Below are 25,741 nucleotides of genomic sequence, written 5' to 3'. Positions count from 1 at the left end.
AATAATGAATGGCCTGTTTTAGATCTTAACATTCTATTTACTGAAATGTAATTAACAAAGCATTAGTATAGTATTAGCATACAATTAGCAAAATATGAAGCGGTACATAGAAACAATCAAAGTCCTGACATTTTCGTATAAAGAAAACATTATAAGAAATATAGTGATATTATTTTATACTTACAATAATTAAAAAACAACTTTTATTTTCAGAAAATGTTGTATTATTGGTTAAATTCAAACAAAATCAAGTTAACGATACTAAATAACTCGAAGTTATGTCTGTCACTGATTATTTTGCTCATAATATTTATGGATTATACAAACTGATATCTGATATGTCATCACTTTGAAGCTTCCTTTAAAAAATATTTTAAAAAAGGTAAAATTTGCGCTATTAATAATAAGTAATATTAATCAAAAATTGCTGTAGAGGGTAATTCACCTAGTCCATGGTAATTAAGAAAAACTATTTACTAAATATAAACAATCTATTTTGTGCAAAAATAGGAAATAAAATTAATTTTTACATATATAACTATAATTTATAATATATAATATAAATGGAAAATAAAAAAAATTAACAATGCTTATTGCATTTACTTATCTTTTGTATTTTATATTTCTTATAATGTTTTCTTTATACGAAAATGTCAGGACTTTGATTGTTTCTATGTACCGCTTCATATTTTGCTAATTGTATGCTAATACTATACTAATGCTTTGTTAATTATATTTCAGTAAATAGAATGTTAAGATCTAAAACAGGCCATTCATTATTTTTTTAGTTAAAGTCACTCTCTGAGGTGCAACTGCCAACAGGATTAGACGTCATGCGGCATATGCTATATTTGTAGGAAAATGTAAGCTAAATTCTGGTCCAATTTTGCTCATCTTGATCTCATTCTTTTCGTTTTCCTAACGAATACCATGTGTTTCTTTGCATTTCTTACACTTTCACTATTTCAAGGTATTAAAGTGATGAAAGTGTGAAAAATATGGCTACTGCCACTTTTGCAAGAAAGTGTAATCAGTTGTGGTGCTTATTGTTGAAGAAACAAAAGCACCACAAATGATTGCACTTTCGATTTCGAAACACGGTTGGTTGCGTATAATTTTCAGAAGAATAACTGCTCAACTCAAAGTATTTAGGATAAATTTGAATAAATTTGAATAATTCGAATAAATTATTTTGAATTTATTTAGGAATTTCATTCCATGAAAGCAAATCAATAAACAAATCCTGTTAAGCTGTCTAAAAGTATCAAAAATAAACAAAAAAAAAAAAAAACGTTTTGGCATCGAATAAATTTGAATAAATTTGAATAATTCGAATAAATTATTTTGAATTTATTTAGTGCAATTTTCTCTGTGCAGTCGAACATTTTTATTTTTTGCGATGAAAGTCTGAAATTGAAAAAATTTCGTGAGAAATGCCCTTTTCTTAATTCTTATTCTACAAATATTATTAGAATAATACAAGCACCATCTTGTGAGGGTATATATATGAATGGCGCCAGTATGTTAGGATTAATGCACCATGATATAAAAACATTTTATAAAAACAAATATTTCGTTTATTAATTCAAACATGTAAAATAAAGGCATTGCAGTTAATTTACTATTACTCAATATAATCAGCTTCAGTGGCCACGAGGGTTTTTAAACGGGAACTGAGTTAACCCTATGTCCCGTCACAAAGAAACTTGGTAGCATGTGAAGTTATTAAACGATGTATTAAAAAAGAAGTCGCCAGCACAACCATGCATATGGGGTAACTTTAAACACAAAATAATTGAGATTCATTTTTAAAATGCTACTCACAAAGTAACTGAGATTCATTTTTAAAATACTATTCACAAAATAACTGAGATTCATTTTTAAAATACTATTCACAAATTTAAAAATCTTCTAAAAAAACTCTAACAAATTGTAGCTGCAATGATCACACGGACCACACGGATCAAGCGAATTCACTTTTCGCTTTTAGCATTCCACCAATCAAAAATAGGCCACGTTGAGGCAGAAACGCCATGTGCGACTGGTTTTGTTGAATCGTCATAAGGGGTGGCAGCTCTTTCAAATGTTCGTACGGACCCCGTCATATGTTTACTTATTCTCTCAACTGAATCATGTTCGTGCAAAACATCTTCATTTATATCAGGATAATGAAGTACCTCTTTTTTAAGTATAATTGGTGAAGTTGGAGCAGGATTAAGTAAAGGATTACTCCGCTCATTATACAAATTCATATACCTAGCTTTGTTTGCAGATTCCTTTGATGGTTTAGATAACTGAGACAAAGACTGGTGTTGAGAAACACTTTTAGCAGCATTAAGATCATCGGAGGCCTGTTCAGCTTCTTTTCTGCTTTTAATATAGTCATTTTTTAGTTCCTGTGTGTCTCTAATCTTCAACAAGTTACCCTTTGGAATTACTTTGTCTACTTTAAAGCCTATCAACTCGCTATCCTGATGCTTTTTACGAATTTGGTTCAGTAAGTCTTCTGTAACAGAATTAATTATTAACTTAAAAGATTAAATTTTGTCAAATATAATTTTCCTCTTCAAAATTAAATACAATACCTGGAGGTGAATCTGCAAGATGATTACTGTTTTCAGAGAAAGCACTAAGAGATGTGTACTGACCTAGAAATTTAAATACCTTACAAACAATACCTCGATAATACCTTAACAATGCCATAATAACATTTTAAAGATAATCTTTTTTTAAAAAAAAGGGTTTCTTTTCATCATATAAACAGTTAAACTTTTTCTCGATTATCTTTGTTATTAGAATCACAATAGAAATGAACTCCAATACACAAACTTTATGGAAAAGATTTAAAGAGATCTTTCAATAAATATACAAACAAAAAAAACACAAAAAAAACAAAAACACGTTACGTTCACAGTTTCTCCCATCATAGCCTGAAATGCATCTGCACCGGTAGCCGGTGTCATCAAAATTAGTGGATGGCTCAACAGTGGCATCGACGCAAGTACTATTATGGAGACACGGAAAGGATGCACACGCAGGATATGAAACTGAAAAAAACTTCGGAAATTTAAGAAACGAACCGATTTTTTTCAATAAACATACTCGTTTTAAAAGTATTCAAGATTTTAACATTTTTAGAACACCTACCCTCACAAACTTTTCCACTAAACTGAGGTTTACAGTAACATTTGAACTCCTGACCGTCATCGATATGAACATCAGGGTCGTTATTGTTTGTGAAGTCGACACAACGGCCTCCTTGCAAACATGGCGAATAAAAACACGGTCCTCGCGTCTTTATAGAAACTTTATAGAAGAAAATATATTAAAAAGCGAATTATAGGAATATAAAATATTTTATTTCAAAGAAAATTGCAAAGCAGAGCAAAAAAGCCGTTAAAACACACTTTCGCAGTTCCGTCCTTTGAATCCTTTGGTGCAATTACATTTGTAACCATGAGCATCAAAGCTAACAAACGGAAGATTATCCGAATCTAAACATGTGCCTTGGTTCTCACAAGGGTGCAACTCACATGGGAACCTTTTAACTAAAGAAATACACCACAATAGAAAGAATTGTGTCAAAAATATAATTCAAGACGTAAAAAGTTGAAATTGTGTAAAATATTTGAGAATCAAAGTTAGAAAGGCTAAAGAAAAATATTTATGAAGCAGCAAATGGTTTCAAATGGTTTAAAAAAAAACTCCAATAATTGTTTAAAAAAAAAAAAATTTTAGCTCATTTAAAACAATTATTAAGTAATCATACTTTCACAGTTTTTGCCAGCATACCCTCTTGCACAGAAACATTCATAATCATCTGGATGCTTAAGATGCATCTTATGACTTTCACTGGAAGAATCGAAACATGTTCCATTATTCATGCAAGGAGAAGAGCTACACGCAGCAAGATCGATTTCTACACCACCAAAAAGTTTATTATGTCATAAAAAAGATGGGCAGTAAAAAATTTCGTATTACAATTACACAGAAGAAAACAACGCGAAAACAAGACAATTATCTTTTTGTAAAAATAGAAAAATTTTAAAAATATGTTGACCAATTTTAGGACATTCAAAAACGTATTAATGCTAAAGCTGCTGTTGTATATAGAAATGCAAGCCACATCATGCATAAAATTATTATTCGCATCACTATAAAAATAATCTTATACAAAAAAACAAATGTAAAAAAAAAAAATATCTAAAAAAGATTTTTAGTTTGGGTTTTATTTCTATTTACAATAAACACAACCGATCATTGAGACACTGATGACAGCTGATCATTCTACCACACTGATGAATTAGATTTTCAGAATTAAGCGCTGGATTACACTGATGAATTAGATTTTCAGAATTTAAAAAAATTAAAAAATGCATTAAAATCATTAAGAAAACTTTGTGTGAACATGAAACAAACCTTCGCAAAATCTTCCACGGTACCCTTGTGTGCAAAAGCATTTGAACTCATGTTTTCCACTGATGGACACCCCTTTCTCTTTTTTGTTTGATTCATCAACACATAAACCATTGTGTAAGCAGGGCATCTCAGAGCAAGGATTTGGGTCTACATATTTAAAGCACATACAAAAAAATGCATGTTCCTTTAAATATTACAGTATTTTTAAATTGAAAGTTTTTAAAATTGTTCTGATCAAATTTTTTCAACTTTTTTCAAAATTACAGTGGAAAACAATTAAGAATTTAAATCATCTTACACTCGCATCTGCTTCCCACGTACCCAGTTTTACATTCGCAAGAAAATATCTTTCCATCCTGTCCTGACTTACAGATACCGCCATTATCACACGGGTTAGGCTCACATGTGTTTCCCATGGCTAAAAACATATAAATAGTAAAAATGCTATTGAAATAAACATTGACAAAATGTATTTCTTCTCTTAACAATGGATAAATGAAGACTTCTTACCATTGCACTTAAAACCATTTCCAACAAAACCAGGCTTGCACACACAATGCCCATGCCGACAAAAAGCATACTCACTACAATCTGCACATTTGTCCACTAAAAGTTCATATTAAAGTAAAACTTGCAAACTCTTCCCAGAAAAAACAAGAAAAAACAAGGTTTTACAAAAGATAAAACAACCAATTCGAAAATTTTTTTTTACTTTGTTAACATTTATTTCTAATTTCAATTTTACTTGATTTTTATTCAGAATCTATATGAGAAGAATAAAGTAAAGAATAAAAAAATGTTTCTTACTTATTTCCAAATTTCTTCTTCAAAATTTTTAGAGATTTTTAGTAAAAGAAATTAAATTAACAACTAAAACATAAAATTCTTGAAGAAGGCAAAATTTTAAAGTTAAAAAGTTTTTTGTTGTTACCTTCACAAAGTGGTCCTTCGAACCTTGCTCTGCACCTGCACTCTATATGATCATCCATTCCTAGGCATAGCCCTCCATGCATACAAGGATTTACATTTGAGGCACATCTATCTTTTACTTAAACAAAAAATGATAAGATTTTCAAAAAAAAAAGACAATAAACATGTTACATAAAAAAACCAACAAGACAACTGATAACACTAAGCTTTAACCCTTTCATGCACTGGGTTGTTTTATAACAACAAATTAAACAAAGCTTCCCCAATTTAAATGGTGCATTCTAACCGATTGAAAACAATATTATTTTATAAAGAGGAGTTGAAAAAGGCTGTAGAGAAAGTCTACTTTAACATTTCATAGTACCATTGTCATTTTGTAGATGATTTTTTATGGGTTATGTTAGTTCTGGAAAAATAATTGGTGCATGAAAGGGTTAATTAAAAAATTAAGTTTGGAAAAGTTTTACAAAAAATGTTAAGCAATTTTAATTGTATTACTTTCACAGTTAAACCCTTTCCAGCCAATTGGGCATTCGCATTCATAACCATGAATTGACTTTTTTAAACTACACCTTCCACCATGATTGCAGGGATTAGGTTCACACGGATGAGGGTCTTCATTAAAAAAAAAGGAAAAAAAATCTTCAATCACCATGCTGTTGATAAATGAAAAATTGTAGTAAGCTGAGCAATGTATATTTATAAAACTGATTTATAAATGTTTCATAAATTTAAAACATTTCTTTAAAAACCATGGAGTTTTTTTAAAGAAAAAAAATCTGTTTAAAACAACTTTTTACCATCGCAATTCAAACCTCCATACCCAGAGATGCAATGACACTGATACCGATCTCCTTTAGGTATACATGTTCCATTGTTATTACAAGGTAGCAACCGACATGGGTTCATATCTAAAAAAATTGACCACAAAGATTAAACACCTGGTTCATTACTAACAAACAATTAGTTTCACAAAAAGTCATATTAATGATTTTTAAATCTAAAAAAATTGTTGTATCATTAATACTAAAACAGATCATTAGAAATGGAACTGTTTTTGTTATCTTTTTTACAATTTTTTATGTTGTTAATAGCTCAACTGTCTCTACTACTTCTTTTACTACAACTACAGCTGGTTGTTGCTTCTGCTATTGGTGCTTTTATTTAAGTTTTTGTAGATCCCAGTTTTTTACCATGTACTGCAAGATACGAAATGTTAACAAAGATAAAAACAATAAAATTTTAGCAATAATAATCTAAATAATAAATATACTATTATTTACAATAATTGTAACTAACATTTATAAATATAACAAAATAATTTTAAAAATTTGCATCAAAAGTATTACCAAACATTATGATAACAACAAAAAAGGTTGATACTGCAGATGAATACCATTAACGATCTCAAAATTTAACAAAGGCAAGATAAAAATCTGAATAAGTGGAAGGAAAAACAATAGCCAAGTTATTTAGAAATAATTAAAATCTTTTAAAACATTAATTTCTTATAAATTTGTTCACAAATCCAAGATGTTCTCAGTAAAACGAGTAGAAAGTTTCACCAGACTTGTTTTTGATAATTGATTTTGATTATTGATTTTGTATTTAACAGGGACATCTGACTTCAATTATTTTGTAAGAAGAATTCCATCTCATCCATTGACTTAACATAGCCAAAGCTTGCATATATTTGAGAGGTTTTTTAAGAAAATGAAAAAATTATTTCAAATACTATTTTTCCTTCTATTTAAAAATTGTACAGATTTTTTAAAAATGAATTTCAAAAATTATTCTCAAAAAAATTATAACAAATCTTTTATCCAACAGCATAATAATTTGTTAAATAAATTAGCTTAAATTAAATAAGCTTAAACATGCTTTCCCCATACAACACACCTTAGTAGTACTCCAGGATGTTCACCTTTACACAGAGTAAAATAAAAAAGTTTTGAAATTCAAATTTCTTTTGTGCATCACAAATTTAACAAACTTGAATGAAAAACGTTTATATTTTACTCGGCCAAAGGGATCCTGCAGGCAAATATATCTAAAAAAATCAAAAAACAAACAAGAAAAAAACAGAATCCCTTTGACAAGTATGTCTCATAAATCTCTGTCTTCTACAGAAAGTTTAAGAATTAGAACAAATAATTACTTTAAAAGATATCTTCTTTTTATTTATGAACTTATGAGACATACTTTCAGTGAACATTATAACATACGCTGACAGTGGGCTCCGAGATATCCTCCAATACACTGACAAACATATAAATCATGCAATGATCGCTTTATAATAGCAGATGTTGTTGCATTTTTAATAGTGAAAAGCATTTTTGGTATCTTTTTTAGCTGAAAAGCCAACTTAGGATTTCGAGTAATATCATAACGCTTGAATAATAACCGAGATGAAAGTGGATTATGGTGAAGTTTTGTGAATCTATTATGTGGAGCCCCATACAGATATTTTATGTTTGAAGTATGACCTAAAACAGCAAGAAAAAAAACATTTTGAAAAAAAAAAACCATAATTTTTTTAAAAAGGAAATACTAAAAACAAATAACAAGCTCTAAAATATCACCTATTGTTCTTTTTTCAATATCTGAATTCAGCTTTTTATCATAGGATTCAAAATCACTTTTGGAATTAAAACCATAATCAGAATCATCAGTTTGTTTTTCAGATGTAAACAATGAAATTTGCTGACTATTATGAGGAAGTGCATTATGAAGATGCTCTGCATAGCTGATATCTTCATCCTCAGAATCCTATAACATTTTGATGTGAAAAATCAAAAGTTTTAATCAAAGAAAAAAGGAATAATAAATTGAGTAAAAAATTGCTTACTTTCTTGTCATCATCTTTAAAATGAAAATGATTAACTTCATGCCCATTAAGATTCATTTCTTCTCTTTCTCTTTCATCTCTTTTATTATAGATACTTGTATTAAAAACAGGCTCAACAATAGAAACAACATTAACACTTTTATCATTTACCTCATCAAAATGAGGCAAATGACTCTGACATGTACCGCCATTTTTACATGGATTTGGCAAACAGGGGTCTGTATCTAGAGAGAAAAGTATAGATTTTAAAATATATTTGAGAAACGAAACAACTTCACTTGACAGAATTTTTTAATAGATTTTAAAAACAACATTTACCTGCACAAAGATGACCATGGTAGGGATAGAGACACTCACAAAGAAAACCAAGTGGGTTATTAGCAGGAACACAATGCCCACCATTTTGACAAGGATTACGATCACATATGTTCTCTGTGATGAAAAATTTATTTATATTCTTTAAATTTAAGATATGTTAAAAATATTTATAAATATACCTCAAAAAGAATATCAAAATTAAACCTTCACATAAATGTCCATAGAAACCTTCTAAGCATCGACAAAGAAAAGATTCATTTTCTTCTACACAAAGTCCACCATTCATGCATGGGTTAGATGAACAAAAATTTTGTTCTAAATTTCAAAAGATTTCTTAAAAATAACAACAAAATATCCTTTTCATAATTTTTTTTGAATGATTTTTAAAATCAAGCTGCATCCAATGCTTCAATCTAAATATACAGCATTCAAGTGTTAAACCCTAACTTAAGTTAAAAGATTTTTTTTTTATTTAAGAAAAAAAGTGTACATTATTGTTTAAAATAACAAGTGATATTTGAATTTATTTATTTGAAGATTTTTTTTCGTTTGCATTACAACAACAAAGATCAACATTAAAATCAAAAAAACTTTTTTTTTTACCTTCACAGTATTTTCCACTATATCCATGAGGACACTCACATACATAGCCCTCCTCACTTTCAAAGCACTTACCACTATTATGGCAGGGATTTGGGAAGCAATGACTTGCTACTATAAATAAAGTAAAAAATGTAAGAAAAGCAAACAAAACAAATCAACTACATAGAGTATCATGCAAAAGTTTAGAAACACCAAAGTTTTTTCAACTTTTAAAGCATAATTTTTCACAAACTTTCTCAAATCAGCTGAAATTTTTATCAAATGTTCTTTATATTAACCAAATTCATAATAATACAAACCATAAAAATATTAAATTATAACGGTTAATAAAAATTTAACTTTTTTTTGAAAAGTTTCCCTGCAAAAGTTTAAAAACAGTATCGTACCCTGCAACTAAATCAAGTTTTTGTTAAGAAAAGCATAATCAAAGGCCAAAATTTTTATGAAACTTAACAATTCAATTAATTTGAGATATTTTAAAAATTGTGAAGTATAACTATTTGTCAAAATATTATTGAAATTTTATAATTCAATTACTTAGTGATATTTCAAAAGCGTGGGAAGCGTGTCCAAGGAAATTCCAAATGAAATAAAAAATTATAAAAGCTGTGAAAAAAAAAAAAATGTCTTACAAAAAAGATTTCTGAACTTTATGTTTAAAAACTAGGAATAAGTGCAGATTTCATAAGTGCAAAACTATTGAACTTTAGGTCTCACACTGGAAACCTAAAGTTACAACTGAAAAGGTCATAAATTATTGGTAAGGTTTTCCAAGCAAGATCCTCTCAAGACTGTTATTGAACTTAATAAACTTGTGTCAGTTTTAAGGTGCAAACTGTAGCATTTCTACACCTAAACGCCGATTACATAAAAACAATCTTTATGACCATTGCCCAGTTAAGAAACTGCTGATATATGCAAGAAAGTTGAAAACCAGAATAAAATTTGCAATAGATCTTATTAGTTGGACAGTTAATTACTGGTCAATAGTCATTTTCCCTGAAGACTCAAAATTTATGCTATTCAGTAGTGACATCCAGTAGGAGACAGGGTCAATCCAAAATATCCATTCATGACATTGAAGGTATTATGGATCAGAAAGTTTACTAAGATACTATGAAGAATGTTATAGTGCCACATGCAAAGAATAAAATGACTCACAAATGGATCTTACAACAAGATAATGCACTGTGCCGGATCACAGACCAATCCAAAAGCACTGTGCCGGATCACAGACCCCAGATCTCAATCCTATTAAGCATCAATTGAGAGTACATTGATAGCCAGTTAGTAGAAAACCAACCAACAAAGGCCATTTATTTTCTTTAGTTAAAGAATGTTGGTATAACATTCCTCAGAGTTTCTCATTAATTTAGTTGACTCAATGCTTCATTGCTGTGATGCTTTTTTGAAGGCAAATGGATATGCCACCAAATCCAAATGTTTTATTGAAACTATTTCATTGAAAAATTGACATTTTAATGATTTTTGAAAACTTTTTTTATAAAAATCCAGGTTCTAAACTTTGGTATGGAAGTCCTTTTTTTTAAAAAAATCAATTTTTAATCGACCACTATAATTTATAACTTTTGTGGTTTGTATTATGAATTAAATTAATGTAAAGAACAGTTGGTAAAAATCTCAACTGATTTGAGAAGGTTTGTGAAAAAAATTGCTTCTACACTTTTGTATGCTACTGTATATAAAGACAAACAACAAGTTGTTTTTTTTTCAAATTTTTTTTTAGCTTTATTTGCCTTACAAATGAAAATTTGAATACAAAGCTACTTTTAAGCAGCCCAGAATTTTAAATCTTTATGCCAAAACCTCCTCTCACCTGAAAGCCAAAACCCTCCTCTCACTTAAAAGCTGAAGCATTTAGACACTAGAGCATTAAACTTTTGAACAAAGCTACTTCACAACTTATGAAGTGAAAAAAGTTCAGTATGGTAAGTTAAATCAGGCTAAAAAATTGGACTTAAACCCCCTGCATTTAGCCATCTTGACAATACTGTATTTTTATTTATCATTACATAAAAACAACATCTCTATGTATTTCATGAACTATTATAGTGACTATAATAAAGATTTTAAATAACATACAATGGCATTTAGCACCATGGAAATTATTTCCGCAGCGACAAACAAACGTTGACCCAATTGCTTCACAAACTCCAGAATTCAAACAGGGATTTGAGTGGCAAGGACTTTCATCTAAATTAGTATAATTGATTTATTATTATTCTTTGTTTGAAATAACTTTAAGTTTAAACTTAAAATTATTTTAAACAACGAACTATAGTAAATTGAATAACAAAAATTAAACAATTTATCATAATAAATTAAATAATAACATTTATGATTCATTTTATACATAATTTTAATAACCTTACTAAATTTATGTCTTAAATATTCTTTTTTTATAAACTAATTGTTTAATGAACTTCAAAAACATTTGTTTTAACACTTTTAATTCATTTATATAAAAACTTAAATCTATAAATTTTGAGAATGTAACAAAATAGGTGCTTTAACAGGAAAGAAAAGGCATGAGCAACAAAAGAGGTTTTATAATAATAAAAAAAAGCATGCTCTATTTTAAAATCAAGTTAAGGGCAAATCAAGGTCAACCAGCTTTGAAAAATCTAGTTTCACTTAGGGCTGTTGTTGTTTTGTAATATGAAATAATAAAATATTTAAATGATAAAAAACTGTTAATCTATATTTTGACTATTCACAAGACGATGAACCATAATTCTGTTATTACTATTCAAGAATCCGACACCATTTGATAAAAAAAAAAATACATTTAAAAGCTACATACAAAATGTGAAATAAAATGTTGTTTAGTATCTACTTAAGAAAGTGTCCACTTAAGAAAACCTATAATCTTAAACAAAGATTTGACGAATTCTGATAAAGAAACACAATGAAGTTAATTGCTTCAGTTCCTAAAATTTTTAATTCTTAAAAGTGGTTATAACATTTCTTGAAAAAATTATTCAAAAATGATAAAGTGATAAATGAGTTTAAATCAAAAAAAATAATGGAAGTTTTTCAATATCTTTTGATGAATATTCATTTGGTGCTAATGAATATTAACATGACTGACAGATTCAAGTCCCTTGGGATGATTGAAAATAAAAGCTATTGTACACAAAAAACTATTGGACTTTAATTTTTTACCATGTAAATGATATTGTTGGTTTGATTACTGATCACACTAAAAAATTTTGGAAATAAACTAGTTTTTTACATGTCATGTGTTAAAAAAAAAAAAAAAAAATTATCAGAAAAACTCACGTTCACATCGATCACCATGATATTTTTCAGGACAAATACATTTAAATTGGTCAATAGAATGAACACAGGTCCCACCATTTAAACACCTATTTTCTTGACAAAGATCTGAAACTAGAAAAGAAAAGGTTTAAGTATTTAAAATCTTTTTTTCAATCAAATTTTTAAAAATGAATTAAAAAAAAACAAAGATCTAAAAAGACCTACTGTCACAGGATTCCCCCATCCATCCTACACTGCAATTGCATGTAACGACACTGCTTATTTCTAGACATTTCCCATTTAGTCCACATGGATTTGGAATACATGGATCTTTCTCAAGACAATCTTTTCCACGGTAGCCATTGTGACATTGACAACTGTACAGTGAGCCCTTTTCCAAACAAATGGATTTGTGAAGACATGGATTTTTGCTGCAAGGATTTAATTCTATAAATGTTAAATTCTATAAATGTTAATTTTATAAACTTCAGACAATAAACCTATTTTATATTTATATTTTACACTATATATTTGATATACAAATTATAAAAAATTACACAAAAAGCAAAATTTAAAAAAAAGTTAGCATACTTTTAATAACTGTAGAAACTTAAAACTTATATTTGTTTTCTTATTTTTTATTTTCTTAACAAATTGATAATTGTTTAAATCTTTAACTAATGTAAAATTTTACTTTGTAAAGTACGAAAATAATTTAAAATCAACACAAGGTATATTTTTTATATTATATATGGACAGTGGAGACTGGATTACCCAGTTTCCATTGTGCATATTGTACATGTCAATGGAAGTGAAGAAAGGTAAATGACAGAAAACGAATGGCAGAAATGATTTTTTTTTTTTAGTTAAACCACATTTTGTTATCTCTGCCCTAAAGAAATGATAAAGTATATTTAAAATCATTTTCCCATTTTAAACTTATTTCATTAAAAATTTTTTTTTTCATACTAAAATTATTTAATTATTTCATTCCACAAATATTCATTAACATAAAATTCTAAGTCTGCCTAAGTAACTATTAAGCAACTCAAACAACGCAAACTTATTAAGCAACTCAAAAAGTTAGCAATCAAAGAGTTGAAATTACCTCTTTTTTTTATCACTTTTAGTTCTTAATTTTGAAATTTATTGTGAAAAAATTGGATAGAATTTCTATGGTAGGTGGTTATTCATTACTTGTTCATTTTTATTACTATAACTGAGTACTTTAATTAAATCATAATGATCATAATCATGCAACCATTAAACCGTTATTTTTGGAGTGGCCATCACTGAGTTCAGGTTTTTAATCCACTTGAATACTTTTAGGATTGTCTAGATTAAGAACTTAAATGAAGAAAAACATCAAAGAGTTATAACACATAAAACCTCCAATAATTTTTAACACTAACTTTACAAGTTTAAAAAAGTGATAAAAAAAAAAAAGAACTGTTCTCATCTTTTTGACAACTTTGTATAACATAATACACATAACAATTGTAGGGAAGTAATTACTAAGTACTTTTTAAATAAATTTATTCAAAAGTTCATAATTTTTTAGAAAAATACCTTTACACTTTTTCCCTTTGTATCCAAGGTTGCACTTGCAGGTATAGCCATCAAGAGTTTCAGAGCATGATGCTCCATTTGCACAGGGATGACTGAGACATGAGAGGGGTGCTAAAGATAAAAAAATTCCTCTATGAGAAAAACATTTTCAATAAGTTTTAGTCCAATATAACTGCAAGTTTATCTATTACATGTGTAACATGCTTTTTTGAAAATGCTTTAAAATGCGCTTTGCATTTGCTGTTACCGTAATTTTTTGCTTTAACAAAAAATTGTTTGATCTATTAATTATCAGCTTACTTTGGCAATCAGCACCTTTGAAGCCATAAGGACAAATACACTTGTAATTTTCATCTTCATCTTGTACACAAATTCCACCATTATCACATGGGTTTGGTGAACATAAATCTGGAACTGCAGAAAAAAACACAAAAAGTTTTAGTGCAGTGTTTAAAATTATAATTTATTTTAATGGTCTTCATATATTATAAAAAAAAATTATAAAATGTGTCTATTTCTATCACATGATCATTTCTAACATGTTATGATAATTTTAAACACACTATGATAATTTCTAATGAAACATACTAGCACAATCCATTCCATGATATCCAAGGGCACAATTGCATGTGAATCCAGTCTTTGTTGAAACACATGTTCCTCCATTTTTACACCAACCAGCAGGGCATGACCCTGATACACTCACTAAAGCTTTATTTGCTTGCTCAGATCCTAAAAACAAACTAAGAAAGATTATTTCTCCAAATTTCCAAGTTGTCTACAATACTAAAATAATAAAATTATAACATTCAATTACAAAACTACTTAAAGTTTTACACAACCTAAAGTACAACTGCAGTCAATACATCCAAATCCACTGGGGCAAGCACATTCAAATTTACTTTCTTCATCTATATCTTTGCATATTCCACCATTTTTACATGGTTGACTACTACATCGAGATAGTCGTTCTAATAAACAAAAAGTAATAGTCAAAGAAAATTTCAAATGCATTTTTTATGCATTAGTTTCTTTTCTTTAAAATCAATTTAAACAAATGTTCACAAAATCTCAGATTTTAAAGATTGAAACAATGACATATGATCAGTATTAAACAAAAGTCAAATCACATTTTCTTATATGACAAAGTCTTTTTTAAGATTTTTATGACATATTTTTTTATATGACATTGTCTTTTTTAAGATTTTTATATGACATGTTTTTTTATATGACTAAGTCTTTTTTAAGATTTTTAGAACCTGCTATGCTTAATGATATTTGATACATTGATACTTCATTGATGTGTGCGCTCAACCATAAGCAAAGACATTTTATATATATTTTATATACTTTGTATAAGTTTTAATAATATACTTTATATACCTTATTTATATTCAAAAGAAGATCCTGGTATGATTTTAAAAGCTTTTCAGTGTTAAAAAACAATCATAAGCTCCTTAATTTTGATTCTGAAACTTTTTTTTAAGTCGTAACAACAAAGTTGTTACGACTTAAAAAAAAATGTCAAATTATTTAAACATCAACACTGAACATTAAAGTATTTTACTCGTGGCTTAAAATCTTTTATGAAGCAGATTTTTTCCAGCAAATGTCAAATTATTAGCCATTTGAACATTACAGTATTTTACTTTCGGTTTAAATTTCAAAAAAAAACTCACTCTTGATATAATATGATAATATAATATATGTGCATAGTTTTTATAAGAACTCTTAACAAAATTTAATTTAAATGAGGGCAATTTTATGTAAAAGCATCCAGAGTATGCAAACCAAAGTCTTAGATTCTGTTGATTTTTGCACAACCACAAAAAGGCTTTCAATAAAATATGAATATCCCCAAATATTCCACCTCTAACTGAAGTGGTTTCAAAAAGATGAATTAGACTGGCCCAAAACAAAAAAGTATCAATATGTTATTGTCTTTTTGGTTCTAAATAACAAAAACACTACATTTTAAATATGAAGACAATCAAATAGCATTTAGAAGCCGCAAAAATATTTAGAGGTTTCAAAATCATTTTCGATGCATCTAAAATATATAAAACATTTATTATGAGCAATCAACAAATTGCCCTCCAATAGATAAAAGTCAAGTGGAAAAAAGGACTCTGTGACATCTGTATTTTTATTGTTAAAGTGTTGTGGCATGGTCTACAGCACCACTTCCTGTAAGTTGTCCAATCAATGACCAAAATCTGATAAAGCTTTTAGTTGACTTTAGAATGGAAACTCTGACAAAGTTGAAAGTAGCCAAGTTTTCAAGACACCATTTGGTACCTAAGTTAAGAATTAGGAGGACTTAAATTTTTTGACCAATGTGTGTCAAATACAACCAAATCTCTCACATCAAAGATAAAGCATGTTCTCAAAAAAAAAAGCAGTAGACACTGGGATTATTGGAACTAGAAGAATTACTCTCCTAAAAATACAAGGGATTCTTAGAGAGGATCCCTCATCATGTGACTCTTGAGAAAATTACAGTGCAAAAATACAAGGGATGTGTTTCTTAAAGAGAATCCCTCATCATGTGATTGCTGGGACAACTACAGTGCATAGTTAAAAACTGTTTAACTGCTGCAGACTATTAATGACAATTCAGAAAAGATAGTTGCCTTCATTGAACAATATAATACAACTCTATCATTACAGATGATGAAACTCAAATGCAATGTCTAATTCAACTGGTACAGGAACAATTAGAAACAATTTCCAGAGTGCAAAAAGAGCATAGTGGTTAAGAACCTACCTTATAACGTTAAAAACTCAGTATTCTTATACGATGGAACAACTTTAGGGGGTAACAACTAGGGGGTAAGCCATAAGAAATTTAGGACTTAGATTTTTAAGCTGCATTTTGAACCAGCTTAATATGAATATTTTAACTTTGCCCCAAAATAGCTTTTTATGACAAAATTTCTGCCATTTTTAATGACCATTTTACTACACAGAATGGAATTGGTACCTTAATAGATTTTAAACCCAATGAAACTACTTTAAAAAATCCAAAACAAAAAAAACCTTCAAATTTAAAAACTTATCATAATTTAATTGGGCCAACCCTAAATAGATAAATGCCAATGCAGCCCAACATTTTTCTTTTTTTTGAAAATATTCTTAAATAGTTTAGATAACCTCATAAAATTTTGGAGATTAAAAAGAGAATGTTCTCTTTGCATTACAAACTTAGAATTTAGGTAAAAAATTTATATATAAAAATAACAATAGCTGTTTTCTTATATGGAGAAGATAAAGTTATGTTTAGTCAGAAAACAACATACATATACAGGAAACTTTTATAACAACTGATGAAGGAATAAATTTAAAAAAAACAAACATTTTACTTAATTTTTTAAATTTTGAAACAGAACGCAATGTTGCTTGAAATAGAGCACAATTTTCATTCAAACAGAGCACATTGACTACTTTTGGTATTCTTTTAGAATAATCATCTTGAAAATGTCACAAGATTTAAACTCCAAAAATCTAGACTGTAGACCAGATGGAAATTTTGTTGCCCCTGTATTTTGATTTAATCAAAATCCAATGAAACTATTAAAATGGAAGTTGAGGTTGTTGACAAACTAATTTTCGATGAAGGTGAATCTTCTACAAACAAAATTGGATACTTATTAGAAATTGGCATCTCACCATTAAACCTCATGGAATGAAAGTTTGATGTTTGTAAAATCAACGCAAACTGATCACATTTTTTTACAACTGATCAAAACAATAAAATAAAACTGAAAGCTTGAACACAAAGAAATTAGGGAGAGCCTACACAAACATGAAAGAAGGAGTTAATATTATGGAGTTATTATTAATGATCTGATAAGAAAGATGGTTCTCCACAACAAAAATGATTATTGCTATGAACTTCATGAATTTTACATTGAAATTAAAATTAGTATGAGATAAAAATATATCAAGTATGTGTTGCATAGAAGTGCAGAATGTTCAGGAGTTAATTGTGAAATAGATGAAGAAAAAGAAGTTCAATTTAATCAATAGTATCATTAGATCCCAGTTATTTACTGAGAAAATTACCTTAAGTGAATACAAAGAACTTTTTATTTCTCATATTGATAAACTTACTTCACATATATGGTTAAATGCTAAGCTGGCTGTTTAAAAGAAATTAAGAACAATTTGGTTAACAATCAATGTATTGTTTTGGGGAATTTTGAAGAGAACTATTAAGTTGTAGAAAGAAAGTGCACATTACATTCAGTAGTTATATACTTCAAGAATTCTGCTAAACCAGATATTCAACATAAATTTTTCTGAGTTTTAAATGATGACAATGACCATGATGCATGCTTTATGCATAAATTAAAAAAAAAATTGTAGAGTATTTAAAAGGAAATTTACAACTGCAGTTGCTAAATCAGGTTCGATGCCAGGGTTACGCTGCAATTCAAATTTTGATTTTTTTCCGGGCAATTGAGTTTTGTCCTCTAGATCGGTTAATTCAGCATTTACAATAAGTATACAAGCTTAGATGTTTTATATAACATTAGTTAAATGAACATTGATACTCAGCTAGAGCTAAGAGAAATAGTCACATGTATGTTGGGTTAGTTTTGGTGAGTTGGTATGGTAAATTAGCTAGACATTACTACAAATGACCTCCAAATAAAATTAAAGACCATTCTCCAATTTTTTTTTATGAGATTAAATAAATTTTTTAAAAGAGCTTGTAAACAAATGAAGAAAAAAAAAGGGCAATATCTGCATTTACCTATTTAATCTTGTTCCAAAGAGTTTATGTTATATTTTTAAATTCAAAGGTTTTTGTTTATTTTGAAATGTTTTAAATAGTTTTATCTTGTTCCTTGCCTCAAAATCTATAATCTAAAAAGCTTATATTGCATTACTTTTTAAAACTCAGTATTCTTGTTCAATAGAGCAAAATTTGGGGGTTTTAAGTAGCTTTATTTTGTTCCTTGCCTCAAAATCTGTAATCTATAAACCAATACCAATTTTCAAAATTCTATTAAACACTGAAATAACAATTAGGGGCAAAATAATCATTAAAAATTTCAGAAGTTTTCTTGAAAAAAACTCAACTCAGGGCAAAATTAAAATATTCATATCTTTGAATTAAAGGCAGAAATTTGCTTAGAGTACACAGCTTGGAGCTAGAAGCAGCAACTTTATGAATATTCACATTTTATTGGAATCTTCCACTAGCAATCAAATCAGCATAATCTGAAACTTTGGGTTGCCTTTATTAAAAAAACTGGATGTATTCATATAGAATTCCCACAAGTTTTACAGTTTCATAACAATATTTAACAATATTTTTACCATCACAATATCTCCCACTAAATCCTTTTTGACATTGACAGCTAAAACTATTTGCAAGTTCTACACAAAGTCCTGAATTCTGACAAAGCCCTATATGACACTCAGCAGGAACTGAAAATTAAAAAAATGGAAAAATTATATTGATTATTATCAAAATCTTAAAGTAAGAAATATTTTGAAAGGGTAGTCTAAGATCAATCAGTATTTTAATTGGTTACCATTATTAATCATTGATTAGCATTGTTTATAAATACCTAATGCTAAATTAGGTGTATAATAAGTATATTCTTAACATAACATAAAATACAACTAGGAAAGTAATTGTTAAATTAACAATGTACTTGCCATTCTTTAAACACAATTGAAGTTTTTATTTCAAAAAAAAACATTTATGCGATACATCTGATATACAAGTAGAATATTTTATTACTTGTTAATCACAAGTAGAAAAATATCTGGAAGCAATTTTGAAATGCCAAATTATAAAGTATTAATCAAGCTTAAAGATAATAAACAAACAAAAAAACTTATTCAAAACTGAATATAAAAATATTTTAACAAACTAAGTCAAAAACAACGACATACTTTCACAGTCATGGCCTTTATAGTCACTGGGACATGTACAAAAATAACCATCTATTGTTTTGGTACAAGTTCCTCCATGTTGGCAAGGATTTGGATGACATGAGAAAATAGGTGCTAAATATCAATTTAAGATAATTTAAAAAGACTTAGATTAACACATACTTTAATGCTTATTTTAAGCTAACACTTTTATACATATTTTGAACTTTTTTTTAAGCAAATTTTGGCGGCTGAATTCAAGATTATTTTTCATTTTTTATTGGATAGCTCTTTTTTTTTCTCCTTTAAATTATAGATTAAAATCTTTAAAATTTTCTAAAGAAAAGTTTAAAACTTTAGATGAATTTTTAAATAAGCATTTTAAACTTATAAAAATTAAAAACTAAAATTAAAAGTAATAAAAAACAAAATTAAAAGTAATAAAAAACAAAATAAAAAGTAATAAAAAAAAAATTAAAATTAATAAAAAATTTTGGTTCATATCAATGACAGGCATTCAAGATCAAGTGACAGGCAATAAAATATTCTTTATGATTTCTTGGTGGAGTTTTATGTAACCATGTTGATTTTTAACTTTAGAAATATTTTCATAAAGTCTTTATGGTTATTTCTTAATTTCAGAAAAACTAAAAATAAATATCACATAGACAATGCAGAAAACATTTTAGGTTATATGTGATGAAGTTAAACTGGTAGAGAGAAGTCCTATTAATGACTCATTCAAACAAGCTTACTTTGCTTATTTTAGAAATAAACTTAATGATTATAAGAAATATTTTTGTCCAATCAAGTTTTATTCAACAACTCATGAAATTTGAACTTGAAAACAATCACGGAAAAAATAACTTTATCGAGACATTATGGCTTTAATTTATCACAGTTTCTGAATTATTTTAAAACATTTTCTAAACCAGGAAATTTTGAGCATAATGAAAACACAGTTTTGAAATTTGGTGACTGAAAATTTTTTTAAATTAGTTGGATTATCTCTTTCACCACTTTTATATTATGCTTTTATTGAACATAATACAATAATCAGTGAAGTTAAAAAAATATTAATCTGTTACTTACTTTCACAATAGTATCCTGCAAATCCTTTTTTACAGACACACTTAAATTGTGTTTTCCTGCCATGTGAATAATGGCAATCTCCTCCATTAAGACAAGGATGGTGATAACAGGGATTGTAAAAATGGCTGTGATGATTTGCGTGATGCTGGGGTAATTTATAGTCAATCCACTGATGGTCTATTTCATGATCTAAATTTAGAATAATTCATGTTTAACTGGTTCTAAATTTTTTAAGCAACTAAGTTGATATATATATAATATATATCAACTTAGTTGCTTAATATATATAGTTAATATATATAACTATATATGATATATATAGTTGATATATTAAAAACTGTTGCAGATATATGTGTATTAGAATAACCCTTAAAAAGTGTTTTAAACTTTAAAAAAATCAACTTTAAGTGTCCAGTTCCTGCATATACTTTGCCAAATTTGATGAACTTGCATATGCTTAATATCATGTTAATAATATGATGATTCAGTATTGGATTGTTTTATATTCTCAAATAATTATTTTATTTGTTAAAAGACTTTGTCAAAATTTAAAAAATTGATAAACTTGTGAAATTTGATCAAAGTATATGAGTTTTTATCTTACAATGAAAAAAAGTGGTGAAAAAAGTGGTGAGGAACCTGCCATATTTAAAAAAATCAGAAGCAAATACCAATCTAATAAGTTTTATGCAAATAGAATATTACTTTGATTAACATTGGAATACTGTTTTACTTTAGGTTCCTCTGGCTTTCTGAAAGCATCTATTAAACACTTCAGTTGTTTTTTGTTATATCTTAGCAGATAAAACTTTATCTGAAAAAGAATCTTTCTTGTAAATTGTTTTTTACATTTAGAAAATAATTCTTATTTTATGAAAAACCGTTTTTAAAAAACATTTGAAATCTGGGATTCAGAGCTCTTCTATGTGTCTTTCAATCCCTACATTCACAAAATTATGCAAACAGAAGCATTTGACGGAAATATAATAGTTCTATCAAGTGGTCCAGTGGTCCAGTGGTTACTAGTTACTAAACTCTTTTTCTAAAGGTTTAATACTCAGAATACAACATTAGTTATTACCAATAAAATGTTTGCTTTAACACTCAATAAAGTTGTTGTTAGCTTTAGGAATATTAACTTGTACCAATATTGTGGTTCATTTAAAAAAAGGTTTGTGACAACTTCTCACGTAGTGACAGTTTATGATAAAAGATTTTGTCTAAAGAAATAATTTAGTTATCACTGACTAAAAGGTAGGATTTGATGACCCTCAAGTAGCAGAATAAGTACAGAAATTTTCAGCAGAATTTATTAGTTTCTCAATTTTTCAGCTGCAAAGTGTTGAACTCTGTATTGACTACATAGAACTGCTTTAGCTTACCATCCTGTTTCTTGAAGGAGTTCCTTCCTGTGAACTTCACTTTATCAAGCCTGGTGCATTTCACTCAGCTTACTTCATGGTGAAGTTTAATTACACTAATAAAATATACATCTTCTTAAGACATTTTTACCAAATGTGAATAGATTAGGAGATCTATGCAGATTTGGTATTCAAATCTGTATCAGATCATGGTTTCTCAGCTGCCAAATGCTACCCCAGCAAATGACCTTTGTTTGTCAGAAAATAATTAACTTGACATGCAAGCAGCCAAAGATGCACTTTAGGAGCTTAGTGATCATTTCTGAGGTATAAGTGAAGAGTTCATCATGTAGTTATAAAACTGTCAAAAGGAGTCCGAAATTAACAGGACTCAAACTAGAAGATTGACCTCCTGTTAATTTAAGACTCTTTTTTAAAAACTGATCCTGAAACATGGATTAATAATCTACACTATTCGAAAGCTTATAACATTGTAGAACTCTGCGGTTTACTAATGACACAGCGGAGAGAGGGGTTCCCCTAATACACGCATACAATAAACTACTAGCTAAGAATAAATAAAAATTAAGGTACTTTATAAGGTTTTTCTGAGCATTACAGATAGTTTCCAAACATCAAAATATTCACTGTTTGCCATGTACTGTAAGGGGACTTACGACAGCCGAGTGAATGATTACTTGTTGGGGTTTTAACCCTCAAATTTTCTATAAATATCTATGCAGCCTATCCTCTTTTCAACTCAAAAGTATTCTATTTAGGATAGAAGTAATTAGTATTTCAAAAATGTTAATTGACATAATCATCAGGTTATTACTTTCAGTTCAAAACAACTCAAAACAACTCAAAATACTTCTTACAGGCCGCCCCTCCAGGTCAGTTCGACTCTCAACGCCTAATATTTAAACGTGAAATTTTATTTAAATCAAATTTAATATAAATTTTCAAAAACGCTTGCAGAAAATTGTTTTGATAATTATTCATGATATCAAATGACACAGTAACTAAATATCACCAGAAGTTTCACAACTCAAAAAGCTATTTTAGAATTTGAGCTAATGTTGAAATTATCCCAGTTCCTAAAAACCTACCTTGGTAAGGAGCATACTCCATTGGATTAAGATTGTTCAGTAGCTGATTGGGTATCTCTTTGGCAGAATAACTGTTATGCTGAACTGCATCTGATTGATCATCAACAGCCGCAACATTAAGATTAACAGCTTGATCAGGAATTTCAACAATCTCCCCAACTGAATTCATCATACCGGCAGGGGGAGCATGCGAAATATCCGTATTTATTTTCCCAGGTTCAACATCAGAATATTCCTGCGGAACATTATTGAATAGATGAGCATGGGTTATTTGCTGATCGCTAGGAGCCCGATTGAAATTGACACCATTTTGTAACCATGTCTGAGGAAGGAACTGTCGTTTTGACCCTGAATGAAAGCTGTGCTTGCCTTTTCTAGAAGTAAAATCGCGGTCTTTACGGTGAGATTGACGGTGAGAAGATCCATGCATGTGCATCTTACGATATACATCAAATCTTCTTGAAACATAGTGAGGTACAATTCCCTCATCAAAGTGATCGTCTTCAACGTAGCTATCTTCCTTTTTATCATCTGGTTCGCTTATAGCATCTGGGATGCTATCAATGCCATCGTCGGAGTCAATTAGTACACCATCACGGTTATCTTCAGTATCAAAAACTATTCCGTGATCCATAGGAATTAGAGTCTTTCTCGCATTCTTTTTTGCATGTAAAGTGAACGAGTTTATTTCATTCAAAGATTTGTTTTTGTAAACAGGTATTTCTTTTCTTCTTTCACCGATATGCTCACGTAAAGTATGATCAGCTTCATCTCCTGTACTTTTTACCGTCACATCTCGAAGGAATAGTTTGGCACTTGGTTTAATCGCTGCGCTTTTGGTTTGTTCACCGTCTACATTTACTCCTCGAAGATTACCAATAAGATTTTTTTGGTTATGAATGTTGAGCTTAAGTACTGATCGTTTGCTGTCTTTAGTATTTACGTTGCAAATCACGAAGAAAAATAATATGAAATATTTCATATTAAAAAAAATATTCATGTTTAAAAAAAAGTTTATTATTTAAAAAAAAAAGACATTTCGTGGTTCCCTCTGCACAAAGAACCAATACGAGGAGCAATAGAGCGTATAGCTGCAAGCTTTCGCACAGTATAGCAGCTAGGTTTTTTAAATCTTCAATACTCAATATAACATTTGGTTGTCTTTGCTAAAAGCTTTATTTTTATACACAGATCGCTTTGCTTCTTCTTTTTCTTTTTTTTTTTTATTTGATTTAATTTTTTTTTGAAAGGGAGTTTAATGATTTGTTTAAATTTAGCAGTAGTTCACGTAGCAAAAGTGCATGCTGTTAGTTCATGTTGCTTTTTAAACACGAAATCGTGCACAGAGAAAACAAGTTCTGTCTAGTGATGGTTTTAAAGCAAGAGACAAAACTAGGAAAAAACTGAATGAAATTAAAATGTATTTTTGATGGATTTGGTTTTTTTTTTTTTTTTTAACTGGAGTCTTTTCCAAATATTTTTTAACAGAAAGTATATAACTGAATAAAAGAATAGCTGAGAAATCAGACAGAAAAAAATAAGAATAAATAAAGAAACTAGATGGAATAGATATCGTGGAATATATATCGTGAATATATCGTGAAAATAGATCGTGATAATATATCGTGAAAACTAGATGGAATAGGAATCGTGAACTTGGAGAAGTTAAATTTAGTTGAGTTATAGAATCTTTTTTAAATTATTCAATACCACAAAGTTTTGTGTTAAAAGATTATCTTTTAATATTCAAAATTAAATTCGCAAGCAAGTTAGCCTTAAAATCATTTCGTTTCACCTTAAAATCATTTCGTTTGAAATGCAAAATCTTCTCTGCTTAACAAAGTAGTTAAGACAATTTGATTTCTAGCTCTTCGAGTCTAAAAACATTAATGTTTGTGATAACGACTTTATTAACGGTTATTTCTTCGATTGCATGTTACAACTTTCGATAATTTAAATAGTGTGCACGATTTTAAGAGATAAAAACATCCCATAGTTAACTTAATTTCCATGGTCCATGTATCAAATTTAATTCTCTGTAAAATTATGAGGTTATCTGAAATTAATGTTTATGCAAAGTTTGATATCAATATAAGTTAATTTTGTAACACAGAGAAGAGAAACTCGTACAGGTGATGAGGATGAGTTGATTTTGAATAAAGAAATGAAACAAGATGCACTCCAGTCAGAGTATTATTGAGGATAAATAATATTCCTTTTATTTTTGCTAAAAAAAAAAGAGTTATTCATGCAGTAATCTATATTTCTTAAGTCTTTTTAGTTAACGTTTCTGACAGTTTTTTCTACTCGCAAATTTT

The 25,741-nt window shown here is 28.6% G+C and overlaps 1 protein-coding gene across 3 annotated transcripts; it reads right to left on the bottom strand.

The window, feature by feature from the left end:
- Nucleotides 1-1,805: 1,805 nt before the first annotated feature.
- LOC145189302 (uncharacterized) lies at nt 1,806-24,515 on the bottom strand. Of its 3 annotated transcripts, none has more exons than XM_090087339.1 (29): nt 23,424-24,515; nt 20,954-21,142; nt 19,883-19,996; nt 19,298-19,408; nt 14,812-14,940; nt 14,558-14,701; nt 14,270-14,383; nt 13,970-14,080; nt 12,626-12,847; nt 12,422-12,532; nt 11,222-11,332; nt 9,119-9,229; nt 8,720-8,830; nt 8,516-8,629; nt 8,198-8,421; nt 7,932-8,118; nt 7,575-7,835; nt 6,150-6,260; nt 5,848-5,964; nt 5,351-5,467; nt 4,930-5,025; nt 4,718-4,837; nt 4,420-4,566; nt 3,770-3,919; nt 3,408-3,548; nt 3,148-3,306; nt 2,907-3,047; nt 2,586-2,648; nt 1,806-2,506 (listed from the first exon to the last, which is right to left on the bottom strand). In XM_090087339.1, the coding sequence occupies exons 1-29, from the start codon at nt 24,421-24,423 to the stop codon at nt 1,974-1,976; spliced, it is 5,259 nt and encodes a 1,752-aa protein (XP_089943465.1). In that variant the 5' UTR covers nt 24,424-24,515; the 3' UTR covers nt 1,806-1,973. The 3 variants fall into 3 exon arrangements, with proteins under 3 accessions (XP_089943465.1, XP_089943467.1, XP_089943468.1); XM_090087341.1 differs by lacking the exon at nt 23,424-24,515 and adding an exon at nt 22,909-23,240; XM_090087342.1 differs by lacking the exon at nt 23,424-24,515 and adding an exon at nt 22,336-22,460.
- Nucleotides 24,516-25,741: the final 1,226 nt, after the last annotated feature.

The sequence above is a fragment of the Hydra viridissima genome, unplaced genomic scaffold, assembly GCF_058129835.1.
Source record: "Hydra viridissima isolate aposymbiotic clone 2 unplaced genomic scaffold, HvirCarnegie_v1 scaffold_5, whole genome shotgun sequence".
Lineage (NCBI taxonomy): Eukaryota > Metazoa > Cnidaria > Hydrozoa > Anthoathecata > Hydridae > Hydra > Hydra viridissima.
This window is presented reverse-complemented; position numbering and strand designations above follow the sequence as displayed.

Excerpts from the sequence above, each read along its gene's own strand:
- LOC145189302 (XM_090087339.1), bottom strand. The coding sequence starts at position 24,423 with ATGAATATTTTTTTTAATATGAAATATTTCATATTATTTTTCTTCGTG. Across the intron at positions 14,081-14,269 it reads CAAAGGTGCTGATTGCCAAA|CACCCCTCTCATGTCTCAGT; the intron begins GTAAGCTGATAA and ends TTTTATCTTTAG. Across the intron at positions 11,333-12,421 it reads TCATGGTGATCGATGTGAAC|ATGAAAGTCCTTGCCACTCA; the intron begins GTGAGTTTTTCT and ends ATACTAATTTAG.